Source organism: Eucyclogobius newberryi, unplaced genomic scaffold (assembly GCF_026437365.1).
Source record: "Eucyclogobius newberryi isolate DKJ021-1_F unplaced genomic scaffold, fEucNew1.0.hap1 SCAF_4, whole genome shotgun sequence".
In the NCBI taxonomy this organism is placed as follows: Eukaryota; Metazoa; Chordata; class Actinopteri; order Gobiiformes; family Gobiidae; genus Eucyclogobius; species Eucyclogobius newberryi.
The window spans coordinates 23,814,053-23,836,576 of NW_027316056.1; the positions used below are offsets into that span (position 1 = coordinate 23,814,053).

General features: G+C 42.3%; 1 protein-coding gene across 2 annotated transcripts; it reads left to right on the forward strand.

Annotated features, from left to right (window-relative positions):
* The first annotated feature begins 284 nt into the window (after window positions 1–284).
* Window positions 285–21,357, forward strand: atf7ip (activating transcription factor 7 interacting protein). 2 transcript variants are annotated; one of them, XM_072462304.1, is made up of 14 exons: window positions 285–719; window positions 14,766–14,813; window positions 15,572–16,054; window positions 16,143–16,551; window positions 16,855–17,030; window positions 17,106–17,243; window positions 17,323–17,394; window positions 17,468–17,598; window positions 18,774–18,847; window positions 18,944–19,567; window positions 19,672–19,773; window positions 19,859–19,924; window positions 19,995–20,074; window positions 20,544–21,357. In XM_072462304.1, the coding sequence occupies exons 3-14, from the start codon at window positions 15,578–15,580 to the stop codon at window positions 20,991–20,993; spliced, it is 2,799 nt and encodes a 932-aa protein (XP_072318405.1). In that variant the 5' UTR covers window positions 285–719; window positions 14,766–14,813; window positions 15,572–15,577; the 3' UTR covers window positions 20,994–21,357. The 2 variants fall into 2 exon arrangements, with proteins under 2 accessions (XP_072318405.1, XP_072318406.1); XM_072462305.1 differs by lacking the exon at window positions 14,766–14,813.
* Window positions 21,358–22,524: the final 1,167 nt, after the last annotated feature.

Genomic DNA, 22,524 nt, shown 5'->3' on the forward strand with positions numbered 1-22,524 from the left:
AACTATAGGACAATCTGTTAAGTTTAGAACAACTTGGTCCCTGTAGGCGTACAATGTTATAGCACATGTGTGAGCACGTTACATTTGTATGAAGTCGTTAATACCGACAAAATGTTGAAGGTTGATGTTTGTTGCTCCTCCTTCTTCAGTAAGGCCCGCCCCCTGCTCTGGTTTAGACAGGCTCCTCCCCCCTGTTCCCGCGGTACTGTTCAGCCCCGGGTCGTCCTTTGACTAGCCGCGTCTGCTCCCGGAGCTAGCTCTCTCTGTGCAGCGCTTTGCAGTGGCGGTGACTGCACTCCGCGCGTGCACCGGGGCTGTCTGGACCATACTTACCGTAAACGTTGTACCGACAACACCACACGACAAGGGTCGCTCTAACGACACTATAATCTGAAGAAGGCTTTGCATACAGATCGCGACGGTCCGACAACCTGCTCCGACCCGCTGACGTCCCGCAGTGTGGTGGGATCTTTTAAAGGAAAAGAGGAGGAGCCTAAGCTGAGCGGCAGCGAACAACGGTCCAGCGAGTTCGCCAAAGACACCGGGATTTGTGCTCAGCTTTAGCTGAGCGATACATTTACAGACATTGATGCATTTTAACTATCACTTTTCTTCACATCGATTGTGAATGAAAAACTTTGAAAAAGTAAAAAACGGTCGCTATATCATCTGACGGAAGTGAGACTGACATCGCGGGAAATCTTCGACTTGCATGAACGGTGAGTGTTGGTATTACAGCTAGCATGCTAGCACTGCAGTCACTTTGAGCATCAGCGCTAACACATTGGGCTCATCGAAATTTACTGTTTAATGTTTTGCAAAACGGAGCTAACAATTGTGCTATTTTATTGTGCTAGTTAAAAACTATTTCGTATTGTTTTAATTTTCTATGCCTATTACAATTTTATGTTTGCATCAAGAGACTTTGCTAAGTTCTCCTGATTCAGTAATGTTTTGTCTATTGTTGATGGTAAGTACTTACTTTTCTATCCATTAAAAAAACAAATTTTATTTTAATTTGCAACAATACAATACTATATCATTTTATAATATAGCAATTACATGTGAGTTGAAATGCAATGTTAAGTATAACTGTAACTATAGTGACCAAATTTTCGCCCTGATATATTTGATGCTGTCACCGCAACCTATAACTTTGTTATATTTTTGCTAATGATATTATCCGAGTTATATCTTCTGTAAAATATACAGCATTTAATGGTCGGTTTAATAGGTCAATGTGCGACACAATTTTCTTGCTTCAGGTGGTTTAGTCCAGTCCTCCAGACCTCCACCTGGATATGGGTTATGGGTGTGGCTTAAGACTTTTTTGTCTGTTCCCACCCCCATGCAAAATGATGTAAAATGTTCAAACAAATGTCAACTAACATTCTCTTACCAATTGATACTTCATACAAAAAAGACCCCAACCATCATTTCAGCTGTACACGCTCACAGGGAGCAATGGGCGAAGCCAAGCCTCTTTGTTCCTTGAACACACTAGCAGTTTTATTCCAGAGAGTTTTACCGTTCCTGTAACTTTTCTTCTGCTTAAGATTCAGGGCTTTAAACAGTTTTTTTTTTCAAAACCACAATTGCAAAACATGTTCTGATCACACACAAAATATAGCAATAGGTTAAGAAACAAAAATAACAATCTGAAGAATTTGAAGTGGTTTTACTGGTCATTTTGATAGCAATCACCATTAAAATGGTCAGTTTATGGTTTATACTTGGTGCAGACCCAAGTTTTGCAAGGGTCAGCATGGCCAAATTTTACCCCTTTTGCACGGACCAGATTTTACACATCGGCAACACAAGAAAATTTGCATCCATGCAGCGGACCATTCAAGCCAATGAGCAGGATTGAACAGGATTCCATAGGAGCTGCTTTTGACTTCTACTGTCTCTAGTAGACCGACACAGCGTTTAAATGCTACCAACGTTTTCTCTACTTGATTCCGTGCATCCTTTCTATAACTATACAACTATAATCCAACTTTACGGTAAGTAAATACTGCCAAACAGACCTTGCTAGGCATGGAGAGCAACTGTTTTGGTGGCTCTCTGTGCTATTTTGCCAATTCTGAACAGATTAGCCATGTTTCTACTGGTTCACTTTGGAGCGGATCAGGGTGGTCCAAGAGTGTCTCCACCGCTATAAGTGAACCCTACTGGCCTGTTTAAAGGGACCGAAGGGGGCCCTGTGTGGTACTAGCTCCCAAACTGGCTGTGCTGGCTTGCTTACGGCTCCCGGAATGTTGTAGTTGAAGAGGATTGAAAAACAGAGTCAGAATCGGGTGAAAACGAAAAGGCAAAAAGCAGATAATAATATAAAGCCACATCCAGTCTGTGTGAAGTGAAAACCGCATTAGACATTGTGAGCTGCTGCCTTGAGCTGTTCATATGCTTGCGCACTGGTTTTGAGTTATAACTGAACAGACGTCCTACAGTGAAGAGTAGTGAAGTGAAGTATTTGAAGTCCATGCCATTTGACAAGTTCTCCCACTAAAGCCCCGTTCAGACCGTGGTGTCCAAGGCCCATAGTTTACATTCAAAGTGTATGTGGACACGTGTCTTAGGCGTCTTGCGTTTTTGCAGCGCAAATCCTGCGTTTTGGGTGTCCGCGGGTCCAGCGCGTCCGTTTGGACGCGACACGGGTCCAGGTCCAGAGCGTCCGTTTGGACGCAGGTCCAGAGTGTCCGTTTGGACGCGGATCCAGGTCCAGAGCGTCTGTTTGGACGCAGATCCAGGTCCAGAGCGTCCGTTTGGACGCGGGTCCAGCATGTCCGTTTGGACGCGGGTCCAGAGCGTCCGTTTGGACGCGGGTCCAGAGCGTCCGTTTGGACGCAGATCCAGGTCCAGAGCGTCCGTTTGGACGCAGGTCCAGAGTGTCCGTTTGGACGCGGATCCAGGTCCAGAGCGTCCGTTTGGACGCAGATCCAGGTCCAGAGCGTCCGTTTGGACGCGGGTCCAGCATGTCCGTTTGGACGCGGGTCCAGAGCGTCCGTTTGGACGCGGGTCCAGAGCGTCCGTTTGGACGCAGATCCAGGTCCAGAGTGTCCGTTTGGACGCGGGTCCAGCGTGTCCGTTTGGACGCGGATCCAGGTCCAGAGTGTCCGTTTGGACGCAGATCCAGGTCCAGAGCGTCCGTTTGGACGCGGGTCCAGCGTGTCCGTTTGGACGCGGATCCAGGTCCAGAGTGTCCGTTTGGACGCGGATCCAGGTCCAGAGTGTCCGTTTGGACGCGGATCCAGGTCCAGAGCGTCCGTTTGGACGCAGATCCAGGTCCAGAGCGTCCGTTTGGACGCGGGTCCAGGTCCAGAGACGGACGCGGGTCCAGAGACGGACGCGGGTCCAGGTCCAGAGCGTCCGTTTGGACGCGGGTCCAGAGCGTCCGGCTCTTTCTGCGGCAAACGCTGCGCAGCAGCCAATCAGAGATCATGCTCCAGTGGCGTTCTACCCACTACCCGGAAGAAGACCCTAAACAAACTAGGGCTGTGTTCAAAATATCGATACGGTGATATATCGTCACGGGCTGTATCGATACTTTCCGTATCGATTGATACAGAGTCGCCGTATCGATACTTTTCAATAGCGTTAATTTATTACAAATTGTCCGGGCGGCCGTTTAGAAGCTCCCTCCTGTAGAGGGGGGTAAACAGCGCGGAACTACTGAGACAGACACACACCGTGCACCAGCGTGTACACAGGCCTGAAGAAGAGCTTTTGGCTCGAAACATCGCTACTGTTACACGCCTCCCTTTTCCATTCTATTTGATTTCCTTTTTCATTGATTTCATTCCTTTCACCCCTTTTATTTTATACAAATTCAACGCAGCCCTGGAGCTAACTTAGCCCCGAGACCGCCATTTTACCCCCGGAGCTAACACAGCCCCGAGGCCACCACAACAGCCGAACCGGAGGCAAAAAAACGGACACAAACCTGACACCAACATCACACATATCTTCCCTACTCTACACTACATAAACCGAACGGTTCAACAATAAAAACGAGCGGTTAAACAATACAACTATCCAACAGGGCCCCGCTGAGCGCCTGTTAGCCGCGGCCACTTCCGCGCTAGCGCTACTTAGCTTAGTGCCGAGCCCGACCCGAAGAAACGGGATTTTAAGACCAAAACAACAACAAAAAGACACAAAAAGAGGGTCAACAGACTCCCACACATTACACAGACCTTGCCAATTGTTTGGCAACTTTACTTGAATGTGTTCTTTGCATAAGCTTTGTGGATGAACATGAAAATTCATGCAATTTCTTATCCGGAATAAAACAAATGCCCATTTGGTAAACTTTAAGACCCTTTCGTATCGTAATGAGGGAATTGTATCGGGACATACAAGTATTGGGATACGTATCGTATCGCGAGGGTCTTGGCAATACCCAGCCCTTAAACAAACCCTGCAACAATAAAAAAAAAAAAAAACTCAAGACGCAGCTCTTGGAGCAAATAATGATATTGACTAAACTCTGCTCACTTCTGAAGTATTAGGTCCCAGACAAGCGCCGGCGCCCACCGCCTCCGCTTTTGGACTTTGTAAAGTGAATGTACCAAAGCCACTTTCTCCACTTGTTCTTCTATCGCACAGCTACACAGGGAAACACAACAACCCCTCCATTGCGCATGTGCGCTAGACGCCTCGGACGTGCGTCTGCTAGTGAGTTTATTTGTGGACGAGTGTCCGAGGCGTCTGCCTTCAAATGTACAAGCATCAAACTCCTGCGTCGGGCACGAATTGGACGCCGCAGTGTGAACGGGCCTTTAGAGATGATAGACGGGTCTGACATTTTCATTGTTTGTGCAATTCAAAAAATAATGATAATAATTAAATCCGAAACCAGATTTTTGATTTTTATATAATATTAATATTTGGTACAGAAGCCTTTTGTTTACAGTTACAGTGGTCAAACGTTTTCTATAGTTCCTGACCAGGTGTGCACACCCTGCAGCAGGGATGTTTGCCCACTTCTCCACACAGAACTTCTCTAGGTCTGTCAGGTTTCAGAGCTGTCGCTAAGCTACATGGAGTTTCAGCTCCCTCCAAAGATGTTCTATTGGATTTAGATCTTGAGACTGGCTAAGCCACTCCATAACCTTGATGTGCTTCTTACAGAGCCACTCCTTGGTCATCCTGGCTGTGTGCTCCGGATCATTGTCATGTTTGAAGACCCAGCCACGACCCATTGTTAATGTTCTGACTGAGGGAAGGAGGATGTTGCCCAAAAATCTCACAATACATGGCCCCATTCATTTTCTGCTTAATACAGTGTAGTCGTCCTGTCCCCTGTGCAGAAAAGCATGATGTTTCCACCCCCTTGCTTCACAATAGGGATGGTGTTCTTGGGATGGCACTCGACCTTCTTCTCCAACATGGCGAGTGGATTTTATACCAAAAAGTTATTTTTTGGTCTCATCTGACTCCATCACTTTCTTCCACGACTCCTCTGGATAATCCAGATGGTCATTGGCAAACTTCAGACGAGCCTGAACATGTGCTGACTTATGCAGGGGAACCTTCTGTGCGCCGCATGATTTTGAAACTATGATGGTGAGATCTTGCATGGAGCCCCAGTCCAAGGGAGATTGAGTCATCTTTAGCCACAGTTGATCTGACCCAGCTGCTTGCCAGTTGACCCATGGACCCTTCCAACCTTGGGGAGGTCTACAATTGTGTCTCTGGTGTCTTTTGACAGCTCTATGGTCTTGCCCATGGTAGTAGTTGGAGTCTTGACTGATTATGTGGGGGACAGGTGTCTTTATGCAGCTAAAAAGATTCTACTAATTTAGATGAGCAAGTGGAGTGGAGGTGGACTTTTGAAAGGCAGACAAACACACCTTTGAGAGCCTCAATTTTTGCTGATTGGCAGGTATTAAAATAATTGTTTTCAGCAATAACCAACAAATTACTTGTATAAAAATCATACAATGTGATTTCCAGATTTTGTTTTAAATTCTGTCTCTCACTGTGGAAATGCACCTACGATGAAAATTTCCGACCCTCCATAATTTCTAATTAAGAGAACTTGCAAAATCGCAGGGTGTTCAAATATTTATTTTCCTCACTGTATGTCATACAACATAATTAACTCTCTAAAAATTTCAGGCACAGAAAAAAGACTGTCTTTTGGTCTTGATCGGACTGTGTGGTTACACGCAGCAGCAATACGATTAGACTTGAATCAGTCAATCACTGGAATCAAGACACCTCAATTGTACTTGCCCCTAGGTTTACATACATTATAAAAAAAACTAAGGGACTAGGCCATTTATCCAGTTTTCTTATAGAATAAGACCCTAACCTTAACCCGGCGCGGTCTAAAACGGCGCGGTCAAATAGCGCAGCAGTTTCAGGTGCCGCGGCACAAAATGGCAACAACAACATGGCAGTTTCGGCCGCGCGCCGCGGCTCTGTAGACACCCCCATAAAACTACACCATCTACTGCACTGGCAGCTTGGCTTTCTTCAGCTGCCGCAGGAAGTACCTCCTCTGCTGGGCCTTCTTAATGAGGGAGCTGATGATGGGCTCCCACTTGATGTCCTGTGTGATGGTGGTGCCGAGAAAGCAGGAGGAGTCTGTCAATGTGAGGGGGGGATGGTTGAAAGCAGGTAAAAGCTGGTTCTGAAGTAGAAAACCCTAAAAGACTGCTAAATACTACGTAGGGTAGGGTTGGATACTTAATGGATGCATGAAGCGGAGTTAAGGTTGGCAGTATTTATAGTCTGCGGGTCTTGCAGCAGCAGACGGCACAAATTGAAGGTAGCTGCTAGGAAAACTCCCATTTTTGCACAGACTGCTGCAGTTACAAATACTCTTGTGACATTGACTCAAAATATCTTGTCCGTGTGGCGAAAGGGCATGTCCTCAAAAGGATCCTCATTGGATATTTACCTTCAAACTCTGAACTCTGCTCTGAGCAGCATTGCAGAGTTTTGACTGTAGAAATTGCATTTAATAAAAAAAATATCTAAGCTGATCATAGACATCTTAAAGGAATTGGTTCTTGATTCGAGCATACGTTTAATTAATTACTAATTGCACAGCCTTGCTGGTTAAATCTGTAATTGGGCTGTAAAATGTTAGGGTTAAGGCTAGGGTTAGGGTTAGCCATGAGGCTATATGGCTATATATCCTGAAACTGCTGGGCTATTTGACCGCGCCGCAGCTCTGTAGCCATGACCTTGAGCACTACTTGAGATACTGAGCCTCTCCCTTATAGCGCTTTCAGACTGCGGCATCAAAAAAATTTGAGTTTACATGCAAAGTCTTTGTTGGACGTACATTCACGGCACCCTACATTTTTGCGACACCGTTCGCGTGTTTGGTGCAGCACATCTTGAGCGTTAGGTGTCTGCGTCTAGCATCAACATGTCCCAGGTGTTGGAAACCAGTGTTGGAAAAGCTGAACCTTTGCCGAAATTCATAGCCCGTCAACCAACCACCAGGATCCCCATTTCTCAAAATAGTATTAGCATAGCATAGTCATTACACAGGGCAAGAGATAACAAATTTGCATTGGCGTCGAGCTAGAGGCATTCGCCGCAATTTGGACATTGCGGTCTGAATGTAGCATGACTCCTTCTTACCCCTAGCCAAATTTACACATTCACATTCTTATTGCTCACGTACAATAAGGCAGAAGTGGCTCAGTGGTTGGAGCACTCTACCAACACAAAGGTTGGCAGTTCTAAAGTTCCTGCTGTTTTGTCCTTGAGCAATAGATACCTTGCCTTGACTGTCAATTTTTACGTGTGAAAGAATGGGGATTTGTACATAATAGGCCCATGGCTACAATCCACAATGTTCAACAACATGCGCTGTATTGGCCAACAAAAAACTAATTAAAGGGATATTGGTGCATTCGGCATTCAGTCTGAATGTTTCAGTTCTAGCATTTTAAAGACTGGCGCTTTATCGCTGACACTTCCTAAGACTCATTTGACTACACTTTCTGTCTTTGGGAGTAGAGCTGTCATGATATAAAATGTTAGAGTCACGATTTATTGTGAGGAAATAATGCAATTTGACAATTATTCATGATTTAGGATTGTATTTTGTTATTTAACACCATTTGAAAGTTCAAATACAACAATTAATCTGCCTACCATTTACTACTGCAGATTATTATGTATAATAAAATATAATTACTCCAACTATATTAAGTATTATTGACACGAGCTCCATGGTAACGCTCAGGGAAGGGGTTTTGTGTCTCTTTTGGCTTGCGTTGAGCGGCTGCTGTGCGCGCATACAAGCTTATTAGCGGTGCATCGCTCTGTCCCGTGTAAAAACTCACAAAGAAACGGGCATAAAACAACTGTACTTGCGCTGACTGTATAAAAGCCTGAAAAGTACGGTGGCAAAAGCCTCTAACTTACAATAAAGTTAATATTTATGCAACGCTAATGTAAGAATTGCTAATGTGATTATTTGTGAGTTTAACGCTCTGGATGAGAAGATGGTTGCACTAGGCTGCACACACGCCGTTTCTGTCTTAAATCCCACGTAGTGAGAGCAGATTGGCGTATACGTCCACTGCCTCATATAGTGTGCCTGTGCGCTTGGGCTTTCTGTATATGAGATTTGAACTGGAGAGTTTGAGTGTAGGAATTGTATGGTGTGTTTAAGTGTTTAATGCATACCTAACCAGTGAAATAATCTCTAAAATTGATGGATAAACTCCATGAAGAATAGCTGTGCTTTTCACATACAATAAATACAAACAAGTTGATCATTCATATCTACTAATATTTACTCACCCGAAATTAAGCAGGCTCGAACTAGGTCTTCTCACTGTTTGATTTCAGATTTCTCTCCCTGGTTTGAGCTCGCAGATCCACAATAACATGCACGCACACGCATTGACAGGATAAGAAGTGACAAGAGGACTCTTGAATGCAAATGGGATGAAGCGGAGGCAGACTAACTTTAGGAAAGCGGTGTCATGGTCTGTTACTTGACTGAAGGTACTTTAATTCAGTGTGTAACAAGTATTTAAAACAATTTGTTGCAAATTGTTGCATAATATATTATCTAGAAATCCACATACACTTGGCCACTAAAATTCTCTTGCTTTTTTCTACTCATTTCATATTATAACCTGCTAATTATGGCTTTAGGCAGCAAACCTGGTGGCCATTTTGATTTGAGCGGTGAAGCCAATAGTGAGGAGAGTGAATACAGGATGGGGGAGGGTAACCATGTGCGGGGAGTGCCCTGCGTGCGGTTTTAGGAATGCAGGCATTTTCCTTGCAAAGAGCTTCTGTATTTTGCCCTTTTTATTTATTTCAGTTTTTGTTTTTGAAGTCATTAAAGTCTTAATTTTAAAAGTTCTATAAAACACAAAAACAAAATGTGTTATTTAAACTTGAATGAAAAAAAATATATATTCTAGGTTGATAGCATTGCTAGTCCTATATTTTGTTCTTCCTAGGGCTTTTTCCTCCATTTAGTAGGCAGAGTCTGTAAAGGCTGAAGAATGTGCTCAGCCTGCTGCTCACAGGAGCACTGGTGGCCATTTTGTACTTCTGCAACAGTAAATTGGGGGATGGGTACAAAACGTGAAATGTTACTGGGTACTTCTGCTACTTCTATAGTATAATAGTCTAGCATAAATTGGTGTAGAACATACTTTGCTAGGTTGCTGATTGCAGTTCTCAGTGACTACGTACAGCATACCTAGTGGCCATTTTGAGTTTCAGTGGAGCTAGATGTGAGCAGAGAGTGAGGAAGGGGGAGGGGAACACTGTGCGCAGAGTGGGCTGTGTTGTAGGTCTTTGCGCCTTCCTGATATTAAATGTTGGTATCCTTCCACAAAATCCAACAGCAGAAATCAATCTGATATGGCCATAACTTTCTCAAATACAAACACAAAGAATGTTCCATTGTTTTAGGTTACCTTTTTCCCTTTTTATTGACTTGCCAGTCTCGTTTGTATCCCTAGGAAGAAACACATAAAATACATAATTTACTTACTAATAACATTTCATCAACTTTTTAATTGACCTATCCATCCACATGCATTTCCTCATCTAAAGTACTGTATTGTGAACAATCGCCAGTATTTTAAATATTTCAGTTTAAATTATATGAACAATATTCTAACTAGTGGAACATTTTATTTAGGGTTTGGCTCAAAGTGGTAGATGGTAGAACATACTTTGCTAGGTTGCTGACTGCAGTTCTCTGTGACTGCGCACAGCATACCTAGTGGCCATTTTGAGTTTCAGTGTGGAGCTAGATGTGAGCAGAGGATATGCTGTGGGGGAGGGGAGCACTGTGCGCAGAGTTGGTATGGAGTCTTTGCGCTTTCCTGGCAGTTCGTTTTGGTATCTTTCCATTATGACAACCACAGAAACTAACCATAAATAATTTTATTTCATCACAATTATCCCTACATGCACTGGCGACCCAATATCCTCTTAATGTCTTTATAGAGCATAAACATGAAAATGTATTCTATGGTGTTGCACAGATTAGACAAAGATTCTGTTTTGTTTAGTTCTTTAGTTTTTTTTAGACGCTTGTCTTTTCTAGGACTTGGTTTTCTATGTTGTAGGCGGAGTCTGTAAAGGATAGGCTGGAGCTTGATTTACTCCCAACACTTGTAGTTCTGCAGCAGTAAAATGTGGGGGATGGTTATAGAACATAAACTGTTATGGGTTACTTCTGCTGCTTTTACTTCTCTACATTTTTTTACTCCGAGTCATGCCCAAGTACACAACCTTAAAATGTGTTAAAGCAAGTTAAATACATATTTTATTTCTAATTTGTATATACATTTAAAGAGGGGTATATAGTTCCACGTCTTGGAGAAACTGAAAAAACAGTAAACTCATTTGTGTGTGGCATAAATTGGTAGAACATACTTTGCTAGGTTGCTGCAGTACTCGGTGACTAGTACAGCATACCTAGTGGCCATTTTGAGTTTCAGTGGAGCTAGATGTGAGCAGAGACTAAGGAGTGGGGGAGGGGAACACTGTGCGCAGTGTTGTAGGTTTGCGCCTTCTTGATATTTTATGTTGGCATCCATCCATAAGAATATCAACAGAAATTAATTACATGTGTGTGTATATATTATGTATAAATGTATATGCATGTTTCATTCCGAAACCGCACACAATACTTTTACCTCTAATGTAGCCATATGTTTCTGAGGACACAAACACAAAAGAATATTCTTAAGTTATAGGCTACAGCAGTTAGTAAAAAAAAAAAGAAAATGTTTTCTCTTTTCTATTGATTTGCCAGCCCTATGTTTCCTCCCTCTTTTATTTCCTTTTAGTAGGCGGAGTTAAAAGATAGACTGAAGCCTGTGCTCGGCATGCTGCTCACAGAAGCACTGGTGGCCATTTTGTGCTTCAACAGCAATAAATTGGGGGATGGGTATAGAACATGTTATGGATTACTTATTAAGCCTGAAACGGCAGATATTGGTCTGTTATTGGACAGTTAAAGTAAGAAATGTGAAAGTTATTTTCCACTTTACCAGGGCGTTTACAGAATCACTGAAGGCATTCAGGAAAAGTAGATAACTATTGTTACTAAGAGCCCTAGACTCTGACCCTCACCCTATACAAAACAGTGGTTTTGTCCTGTCAAATCCTGTCATTTTTTATGCTTATTCGTTATTATTGATACCATGACAACAAGTTAATTCCCTAAGTGTGTGGCCAGCTTCATGTAATCAAACCTTCAGAAAGAAGTTAGTATGACTTCAGGAGCATAGCAAAGCAAGTTCACAAATCAAATCCCATTTTGTTGGTCCATCCTGTTTTGCTTGAAAATGAGCAAATATGCAAATTTTTGAAATCATAACGCGTGCGATGCTTATGATCTCTATCCATCTTGACATCTCTATTCGATTGTTTGAGTGTAAACTTTTCTGAAGAGCTCTAGTATTTTTAAATGAAAATATAATTTCTACTTTGCCTAAAAACACCTGAACTTTTATATAAAGATAATTCAAGGAGTTGTTCATTATTTTTTGACTGTATTGCTTCCTAAATCGTAAGCTTGTCTTTTCTAGGGCTTGTTTTTCCCATTTAGTAGGCGGAGTCTGTAAAGGACAACTGAAGCTTGTGCTCAGCCTGCTGCTCACAGGAGCACTGGTGGCCATTTTGAGTTTCTGCAACAGTATATTGGGGGATGGGTATAGAACATGTGACTTTGTGGGTTTCATCTGCTTCTTTATAAACACTGACTGTTTTTAAAGCTTAAAATGCATATTTTTGCTAACCTGCTTTGCACTTATTCGCTTAAATTGTTTGTTGTATAAACTTAGAGCTACATACATCCTGAGCATCCCTGGCAACTAAATGTTACCAAAACAGAAGATCAAAACAGATCAAACTGATCGAGAATGGCACAATTGACATACTTTGCTAGGTTCTGACTGCATTTCTCAGTGACTGCGCACAGCATACCTAGTGGCCATTTTGACTTCAAGTGGAGCTGGATGTGAGCAGAGAGTGAGGAGTGGGGGAGGGGAGCACTGAGCAGAGTGCGCAGTGTTGTAGGAATGCTCTTCATTAACCAGCAGATTTTTTGTTTAAATTTCTTGCATTGTCGGTGTAATCCCTCATCCTTGCATTGCAGAAGTCTTACTTTTAACATTTGCACGTTTTTCAAGTTACGATTAGATCACAAGACCAAGGGGATGTTATGTTCAGTATGGACAATGTTTTAGTTTTCAGCGATAAAATGTATGTTATCTTGTCAAACTTTTGTGTGCTTTTTTGCGCATTTTCTTTTTTGTGGGTGGAGCTTGTAAGTGATCTGCTGATTCTTGTGCCTGACATGCGGCTGCGAGCAGCTCTGGTGGCCATTTTTTTGTTTGTGCAACAGTGGAGTGGGGGATGGGCAAAGAACAGCTTTCATTCAATCATTCTAAATCTATCTTGGCTATAATTACGTCTCAAACTTTTACCAGATTACTTTTACATTTAATTGTCACAATTTTCTTTTTGTTGTAAATGATTGAGAACGCTTTAATTGCCCTTTTGAATGATAAATGCATCTTCACCAGAAAAACATACACAACATACAAAAGTATTGCATTTTTGCTTGTTCTTTTATTAATTTGATCGGGTGGACGTTTTTTGTTGTAAAAATAAATAGATCAAATACAACAAAAAAACACCCCTTCAATAAAGATGGTTTCATCCAAGTGAGTGCAGTAGAGGAGTAGGCGGGACTTAGATGTGGGTGTCTGGCTGGCTGTGTTCCAATTTTTTTGGTACGCAGCTGTCCTCGACTAGCAAGACTAACGCTTATTAAAAAACATGTACACCGTTAATTTGTATGTAAACTAAAAATAAATATATCTTTAAATAGTTTATTACACAGTGTTATTGTTGGATAACATACATGTTCTACATTATTCTTAAAATGACATAAGTAATAATAAGTATATTATTTATAGTTGACATTTTTTTGAGTCTTGTGGCTCTCAAAGTGCGAGATTGTTCTGGTCGGTGGGACTAGTCCCAGGGGTTGTTCCAGAGAGCGCACGATTGTGTGTGTATGGGTAAAGCAGGGAGACAGAGCGTCTAGAAAGGGAGGGGGGTTCTAGTAGGGCGTGCTTTTTGCTTTCATTCGTCCTTCGCTAGGTTCTGTGTGAAACGATTCAAAAAAAAATACTGCTTTGTTTAAACACTTGATTTGAGTTTTTAAGACCTTTAGAATCGACAAGAACAGTTCAGACTGTTGCGTGGCATACACATACCGTTACATTTATTTGGTGTCTCCTTCCTTACATCTGAAATGCAATGTGAAGAGAGTGGGTGAAATAACAATTTAAAATTTAAAATGTAAATGTTTTTGTGTTAAAACATATACTCCCCCCGTCCAAAGTAAATGGTTTGGTCCGGGTTGGCAGTAGATTTCCATACGCTGCGTGGTCTAGTTTGTGTTAAAGGTGGGGGAGGGGTGTTGCTATGTAACAACCCGTCTGTGCCTTTCTTGTCATTACGCTAGCTATAGTTATAAGTAATAATCTTTATGCTCTTAGTTATTCAAAGAAGATTTGACACTGTGTATGTGCATGTTTCAAACTAAAGATTCTATTATTTTGGGTTAAAAGCTACAGCGTTTTTTGTTTGTTTTTAATATACCCATCTGTATCAATTTACCAAATGCCCATTAGTGAGATGATTTCTCCTTTCAGTCTGGTAAATACGGTAAAATGGATTAGTAGAAGGTCCCGCCTCCTATGTCGACACACCTGTTCTAACAATGTGCAAATGTTGACCTTCGACACAGATATTTTTTTATCATTTACTTTTTTCTTTTAATTTTTGTCTCAATACTTAACTTGTTTTTCGCTGCCACATATAAAAGTTAAAGCTAATAATCTTAAGTTTGTTGGTTCTTGGTGTCAACATGATGGGGCAAATGGTATGTTCCTCATGAGTCAGTGTTGAATGACGATTGGCTCTTGAGAGCAGCAGAGCTGCGGCCATCTTGAGCTACTGCGCTGAATTGAGGCGCATTAAATGAGGCTCTTGGAAAAGGAGAGAAACCAGCCCTGATCTGTGTGTGCAGCGCTGTAGAGTCAATGATGGAAGCTATGAAATATGTCTTAATACAGTGTCCAGAATACAACAGCACAATTATTACCGTGTTGTCTTGAGTCTAGAATAAGAAAGCTTTTAGTAACATTTGATAGTTTGTTAATCTGTCTTGATACTTGATCAGATTCATTAATAATATAAATTGACTAAAAATGGCCTTTCTCTTTTAGGTTTGTGACATCCACGAAACCCATGTACACGAATCCTTCAGTCTGAAGGTGAGTTATTTATAACAGCAAGTTGTTGCGAACATTCGGACGTTCTCTTTCAGCGTAACATGCATTTCATATAAATTGATTATTGTATGAAGAAATACATTATAAGGAACAAAAACGCCATACAGCATCAAACTTAACATTTCTACTACAATGAAAAGTTTAAATGCACAAAACGGCCTCTTGTAATTTAAAACTAAAACCTCTTTGAAATACGCATAACCTTTTTTACTGCTAGTGAGGGCATTTGCATGAGGATTGTGATTTGCAGACAACGGACCAATAGCAATGTGGGGGGATGGGGAGTGGGTTGGGTTACAGCTGCTGTGTAAACCCTTATCATCTTATCATCGGCCTAAAAACATGAAAAGAAGAAGTCAAAACATTGGGGATTTTATTATTAATTGTTTGATTTGCTTTTTGAGTCAGCTTTTGAAAATGTAGTTGAACAGCTGCTACCTAGAGACAGCAACAGTCAGTGTGAGAATGCTTAAATTTCTTTTTTAAAGCTAAGGATCTATTTGTTTTAGGATCTGACGGGTTTTTTTTGGATCATTTTCTCATGTCTATAAAGAACATTCTAGAAAGAATAACTCCATTGGGCTGTGTATTGCCCCCTAGTGTCTGTCAAGAAAATTACAGCCATTATATAAACATGCCGTGCGCAAAGGCCTGGTTAGCGTTTGGAAGCAAAGTTTAATGTAGATTTTCCATCTTGCTTCACTTACTGCTTTAAAAAACTCAACTTGTCTTTATCTCAGGGAGCGATGGAAGTTGTTGTGAATGAGGAGAAAAAGAAAATTTTCCGGGCCAGAAAAACCATGAAGATCAGTGATCGACAGCAGCTAGAGACTCTGCACAGCACTTTATTGACATCGTCTTCAAGTTCGTCAAACTCTCCACCACTGCTCATGAATGGTACACACAAAGAGGAGGAACAAAAGCTCGAGGACGATCAACAAGATCACTCGGAGCCAGTCTCTCCAAAGCCTACATCTCCTACCACTCCTGGGCTGTGCCTGAATCTGTCGCCCTCGCCCGTCTCTTCAGAAGGCCAGAGGACAACGGACGAATTACCTGCTTCTCCTGTATCTCCATTCCACTCCCTAAACTCTGAACTGAAAAGGCTGGAGGACAATGAGTCAGACTCCTCATCACTGGCAGTAAAATTGGATTTACCACCTGGTAAGGAATCGGAGCAAACACAGAAAAAAAGCAGTGAGCCGGTCACCGAAAATAAAGCGGTAAGCTTTTTTGTTTTTGTTTTCATCCACACACTTGGCATTGTCATGAGAGCAGAACCTCTTTAACAATAAATATCCTTTCTTTTAGTTGGAAAATGAGGATCAAGCAGAATCAAATTCTGTTAAGGATTCTAAGTGCTTGGCTCCTCAGTCCCCTGTGGTTCAAGCCAATAACTCTGAGTCTGAACCTATGGAAACAGACAATGACTCCTCAAAACCAGTAGAACCAGAGACCACCAGTGAGAAACAGACTGATGTAGAACCACCATCTCCAGCATCTTCAAATGTGGTCGTTTCTTCTCCTGCTAGCAATGCTGCTGCGGTTAAAGAAAAAGATAATAAAAAAGAGAAAGTAAAGGAAAAAAACATTCCAGTTGCAAAGAGCCAAAAAGAATTTCTCAACGAGAAGGGGAACGTTGCTGTGAAAACGGAAATTAAAAGTGAGAAAGACATCATCAAACAAACTCGCCCGTCCTCAACACCACCGTCAAGTACAGGTAGACCATCAAGTTTCTCCATTTGCCACATAACTTTACCATCACAAAAAAGGGGGTTTGCTTGATTTTTTATCTTTTGATCTTTAAAAGTTAATTCAAAACGGTATGCTTATCCTAGTGGCTTCTGAGCATCCTAATTATTCACCACAATTAGCACAGGGATTTTACAATATCTGTACTAGGAAAAGACAGATTTGACTTTATTACATGAAAAATTGGGTTTAGCCTCTTTATTAAACTGATTTGTTTAGGCAAGATGGCTTTGTAAAATCATGTCTACATGTGGATTTCTCTTCTATGAAGTTAAAGAAGAAAAAAGGTCTACTGGACTCAAACGCACGCTGTCAGAGGGATTTGAACCCAATGGACCTCGTATAAACAGAGAAGTCAAAAGGCCAAAGATGGAGAGCCAGGAGTATGAAGCACAACTGGAGCTCAAAATTACTGCAAAAGCTGGAAATCACCATAAACTTGAAAAGGTTCATACGCAAACCATGCTCGATGTCCAATTTGATTTATAAGCTGCCTAAACACAGATTATCATCTTTTCACAGATTGTTCAAAAGCTTGTGGAGGAAAAACTCCGAGCGTTAGAGATGACTATTTTCGACAGAAATCTTCAGAAGTTAAAGGACAGGGTTGACCAGATTGACTGTACCAATAAACACCACACTGCTATTAATACACTACAAGTAAGTTAACCTGTTTGTGAATTCTAACAGAAGAAATGTGTTTTTGGGCCCGTCTTACGTGTTCTTCCTAAATGTGCAGGCCAAATTGGCTCGGCTGGCGAAAAAATCCGGAGAGGCCAATCAGGCTTCTGAAAATAAAAAGAAACAGGAGGTAAGAAACACTGTCTTGTTTTATGTATGCCATTCATGGTGTGGTATATTTTAACATCGTGTTCTGTTTGTAGGCTCTTGCTGCTGCTGCTGCTGCTGCTGCTGCTGCTGTTGCTTCTGCTGCGGCTTCTGCTGCGGCTGCAAACACTACCCCGGCTCCTCCAGCTCCTGCTAAGACTGTTTTAAGCAGTCCTCACACTCAAAGGTAAGAACAAGTTATGCTTTACCGTATCTTTCCTTCTTATTTTGCACCCATAGATTTGAGATTCTTTCTTCCTCACATTCCTTCTGGCCATAGAGCGCTGACCATTCCATTTTGTTTAGGTTAAAATCCCCTAAACGCTATAGTCTTGCAGAGACAAAAAAATTATCTCGTTGTCTAGCAAGATTTTGAAGGTGTTTTGGAGCTAGCGTTCCTTCTTTGTCAGTGAATACTAGCAGAACGCAGCACAGTCCACACGGTGTAGTCTGTAGTGAGAGTCATTGTGCAGTGCGATGCCTCCCGAAGTGAAGAGTGTAGTTACAACTGCACCTCTTCTCCCAACAGCGTGCACCATCAGCAGGCAGTACAGCTCAAAGACGAGGTTTCGGCAGAAGGCCAGGTGCCCTCTGTTGCTCGGACGACACCGGAGCACACTGCGAGGGAAGATTATGATAAGCCACAACAAAAGGACACGACGATTTGTGTGCCACTCCAGAACATACCGTTTGCACAAAAGATGACAGAATACAGTGAAGGAAAATGCAAGGCAGATATTCAACTGAGGACCATTAGTTCTGACTTGGAGACTCTTTTGTATCTCAAGTGTCAGAGAGCTGGAAGTCCCCGGGCCAACCGTTACGCTTCTTACATGTTTCGCTGTCTCGTGGGTTATCAGAAATATCGTGGCTGGGTCTCAAAAGTGAACTACAATGGATTGTTGTGCAAAGAGGCTCTGCCCATGAACCTGAGGAGGACATTGAGGAAGTACATCGAAGAGCGATTCCCTCACCTATCTCCTCATGACTGGAGAGAAATTCGTCTTACTATTAATGAATTACTAAGAGTAAAAAGAAACCCAGACTTTTTTTGGTTATTCTTTTCCTCCAAGTAATTGTTCTCCAATTGAAATGAAAAATACTGTATTTTTATTGTTTTCGAATAATCATTGCGTAGGTATTGGATAAGTATTGTTCGGGGATCAATTAAGTACTGGTATAGATCCAATTAAGGGTCTGCTCTTGACTTAATCTGTGTGATCTACAGCTGCATGTTGAGCTTTTATTAAACTACGATTTATATCTGCAGTGTTTGTCTCTCCATGGCAATGACTATGAATAACAAACTGAAAGTACTATTTTTATATAGCGCATTCTAAGTATGGACCTATGTTAAAACAGGCCTGCTCGTCCCTCACTGGAGGTGAAGCAGACAACAACACTTGCTGTGGCATCAACCAGTATTCCTGCCTCTGGTGAGTTGCCCGTTTTCTGCCTTCCTGTTCTGTGGTGATGGTTTCATTCTGGATTAGGACATTTTTGCCAAACTTGTATTTCTTTTTTTCTTACAGCCACTACAAGTCCTGCAATCTCTTCTCCCATTTGCACATCCACGGCTTTAGTGTCCCAGACCCCTATTCTCCAGCTGATCGCCACCACCGCAAATGCAGTCTCGAGCTTCACGGCGAGCACCACGCAGAGCCCCACGAGCACGCTGGTCTTGAAGAACGGCATGATGGCGACGGGCCAGCCACTGCTCATCCAGCTGCCTCTGTCCATGGCGAACGGTCAGACGGGAACGCTCGTCAACATCCCCGTGTCCTCGCTAAGTGCGGTCACTTCTTTGAACAAGGCGAAGAATACTACGCCCACCACAACCTTCATTCTCAAGTCTGCGCCCGCATCCACCTCCATGGCCTCGGGGTTGACTGCCTCGCTGCCCGCTCTCCAAGCTCCTGGGTCTCAGGTGCCCACTTCGCAACTCTCCCTTGCCCGGGCGGTGTACCAAGGCGGCGCAGGGGGAATAACCACGCCCAACTCGGGGGTGTCTGTGACCTCAGTCAGAGCCCCACTGCAAACCGTCTCTGTGGCCGGAGCCATGTCCTCCACTTCTTCACCTGTGACATCTGTACCAGCAGCAACCGGATCTACAGCCCCCGGGCCGCCACAGGGAACATCACTAACCACGAAAACAGGTACACATTCAGTTATTTACATATGAATGCACTTTACATAATCAAATCTTTTAGGCACTAGTATTTTTTCCATACTTCATTGCGTTATTTTCTCGTTCCTCCAGACAACCAAGCGCCTGGACCATCTCCATCCAAAGTGTCATCTTCTACAGCTCGACCAAAGGGCTCGGTCATAGATCTCACGGAGGAAGATGATGATGTTTTAGGTTGGCAATCTGTCATATTAAAATCACATTTCATCTTGAATATTGATCATCATTTATCTAATTGTATATTTGATGTTGTCTTTAGTCACAGGAGTAAAGAGTGCTACAGTTACAACACCCAATGCTATACGCTCACAAACGAGCATCACTAGTAAGTCATATGTTTTACTAAATGATTTTGTGTCATTACTGGCCAAAATTAATTCATGTATTTATTTCAGCTACAGCCAGATCCTCCCCTCAGACGAACCAAACCTCCACCAGCAATCTTACTCTTTCAACCCACCATCGCCCTCTACTGGTAAGGATTGGATACTGACAATTTAACGTCACAAAATGTTTTAACTTTTATATATTTTAAATTCTATACACACACACACACACACACACACGGGGACACACACACACAACACACACACACGAGGACACACACACACACAGGGACACAGGGACACACACACACACAGGGACACACACACACGGACACATACACACACACACACACACACGGACACATACACACACACACACACGGACACATACACACACACACACGGACACATACACACACACACACACGGACACATACACACACACACACGGACACATACACACACACACACGGACACACACACACGGACACACACACGGACACACGGACACACACACACACGGACACACACACACACGGACACATACACACACACGGACACATAGACACACACGGACATAATTGCATACACACTAAAACCTTTGTTCTTTCTTTTTAGGACCCAAAATCCAGAAATACAAGTAGTACTCCGACTCGAAACTCCAGTGTTGCCCTCCCTCCTCTTCCGTCTGCCCCTGCACCGCCACGCTTACCTCCAGAAGCCGAAAAGACCTCCGCCCCTCAACAACCGCAGCTGAAGCTTGTGCCAAGTCAGACCGGCATTGTCCTCTCTTGGTGTGTAACAGAAACAGATTTGAGCTGTGCCGCTGTGGACAGTTACCACCTCTATGCCTTCCATCAGGACAACGCAACCAATAATCCGTCTCAGCAGCACTGGAAAAAGATTGGAGAGGTTAAGGCCCTCCCGCTGCCAATGGCCTGCACGCTCACCCAGTTTCAGACGGGCTCAACCTACCACTTTGCTGTCCGAGCTAAAGACGTACATGGGAGATTTGGTGCTTTCTGTGAACCGCAGTGCACTAATGTCATCCATTCAAGCTCTAGTTAAACCAGTCAAGGTAGACTATTATTGTTCATTCCGTTGGAGGTTACTTTTTAAAAACCTGCACTCGTCTGTATCTGTAAATAATGAATGCGTATTACCTGGACTGTTGACGGACTTGAATGATAATGTCTTTTGGTTTTGTCCAGTATATGTCATCATTGTGAGCGTGTACATACTTTACTTTGCAGGCCCTATATTTATGTTGTGACTCCCGTTCACTTGATTCAAATGTCAAATTGTTTTACTTGACAGACTTTACTCTAGGACATAATTGCACAGAATTGTATTAATGTGTGGTAGATACTGATTTTTGTAAGTTTTGTCTGGCAACCAGACTTTGACAACCATAATAAAGTTTTTATTTAAATGTTGGATTCTTACTTTAAAACCCTAGGCTCAGATGTTTTTTTAACTTCTGTTAAAGTTCAACATGTTGCAAAACATGAAACCTATGAATATCAAGGCCAGTTGTGTATAACAGTGTGCTGAAGCCCTGGACATTCTGATGCTAACAGGTACTCTGTGAGGAGGGAGCCAAAGTCAGCTCCCATTTCAGGGCTTTTAGAAAACAGAAGAGAAGTCTCAAGTGAAGCCTTAAACTCCCTTTATCAGGAAGTCCCGCCCAGTGGGCAGGGCCTACACAGAGTAGGATAGACTCGATTTGCAGATTCAGAATGACTTGGATGAGAGTTGAAATGTTTTTCTAACGTCCAGATGATGCAACTGTATTTTGTCCACAATGGAACACTCCTGGATGAATGAGGGATTACACCGAGTTACTTTTGGTGCTATTTTTATGTCCTTGAGTCAGTGGAGTAGGTTTGATGATATAGTGGCACTGTTGGAATTTAATTTAGACATTACGTCATATGACCACTAGAGGGTGCTAGTCATTGACCAAACGGATTCTCTCCTCACAAGGATTCGTTTTAGTCTTTTAACTTTAAATAATTTTGTTTTCATTGGAGGACATAAGCATTTTGATAATGAGAAAGATAACGATCCTGATAATTTTAAATTATAATTACATTTACAATTGTTTAAATGATTGTTCAAACAGGGGAGTCACATCAGACAATGAAGCCAAACGGGCCCTAATAGTGCCGTTTACACTTATTATTATGAAAGTATTGCTATTATTGTCCATCTCACATACATGGGTCTGTCAGGAGTAAGTTTTGCTCCTTTATCCCCACTGCCTATGGCGCAGAAGCTAGTTTTACATTTACATGTGTGTTCTGAGGTGCCAAAGCTCTCACGTGACCCGTGCCACTCAACAGATGAACCAAAGTACGAGTTTTGTCTCTCGAATAAAAAGCTTATTTTAGAAGTAGAAATATGAAATCGGCTGCAACTTTTTAGGTCACAGAAACACATAAATAGGTGTTTAATCTCGATTATAGATTTTTTGTCATCGTTGTATATAATCACAAATAATTGATTATTCAGATGAATTGATTGAATTGATTCACTTGGGTGAGTTTAGGATTTTAAACAAAATCACAGCTATGTTCCTTCATGTTAGAGACCGGTC

What these genes read in the sequence shown, in the direction of transcription:
- atf7ip (XM_072462304.1), top strand. Translation starts at nt 15,578, where the DNA reads ATGGAAGTTGTTGTGAATGAGGAGAAAAAGAAAATTTTCCGGGCCAGA. An exon ending in AAAATAAAAAGAAACAGGAG is followed by an intron (nt 17,395 to 17,467) that starts GTAAGAAACACT and finishes TTCTGTTTGTAG; the next exon opens with GCTCTTGCTGCTGCTGCTGC. An exon ending in CTCACAAACGAGCATCACTA is followed by an intron (nt 19,925 to 19,994) that starts GTAAGTCATATG and finishes TATTTATTTCAG; the next exon opens with CTACAGCCAGATCCTCCCCT.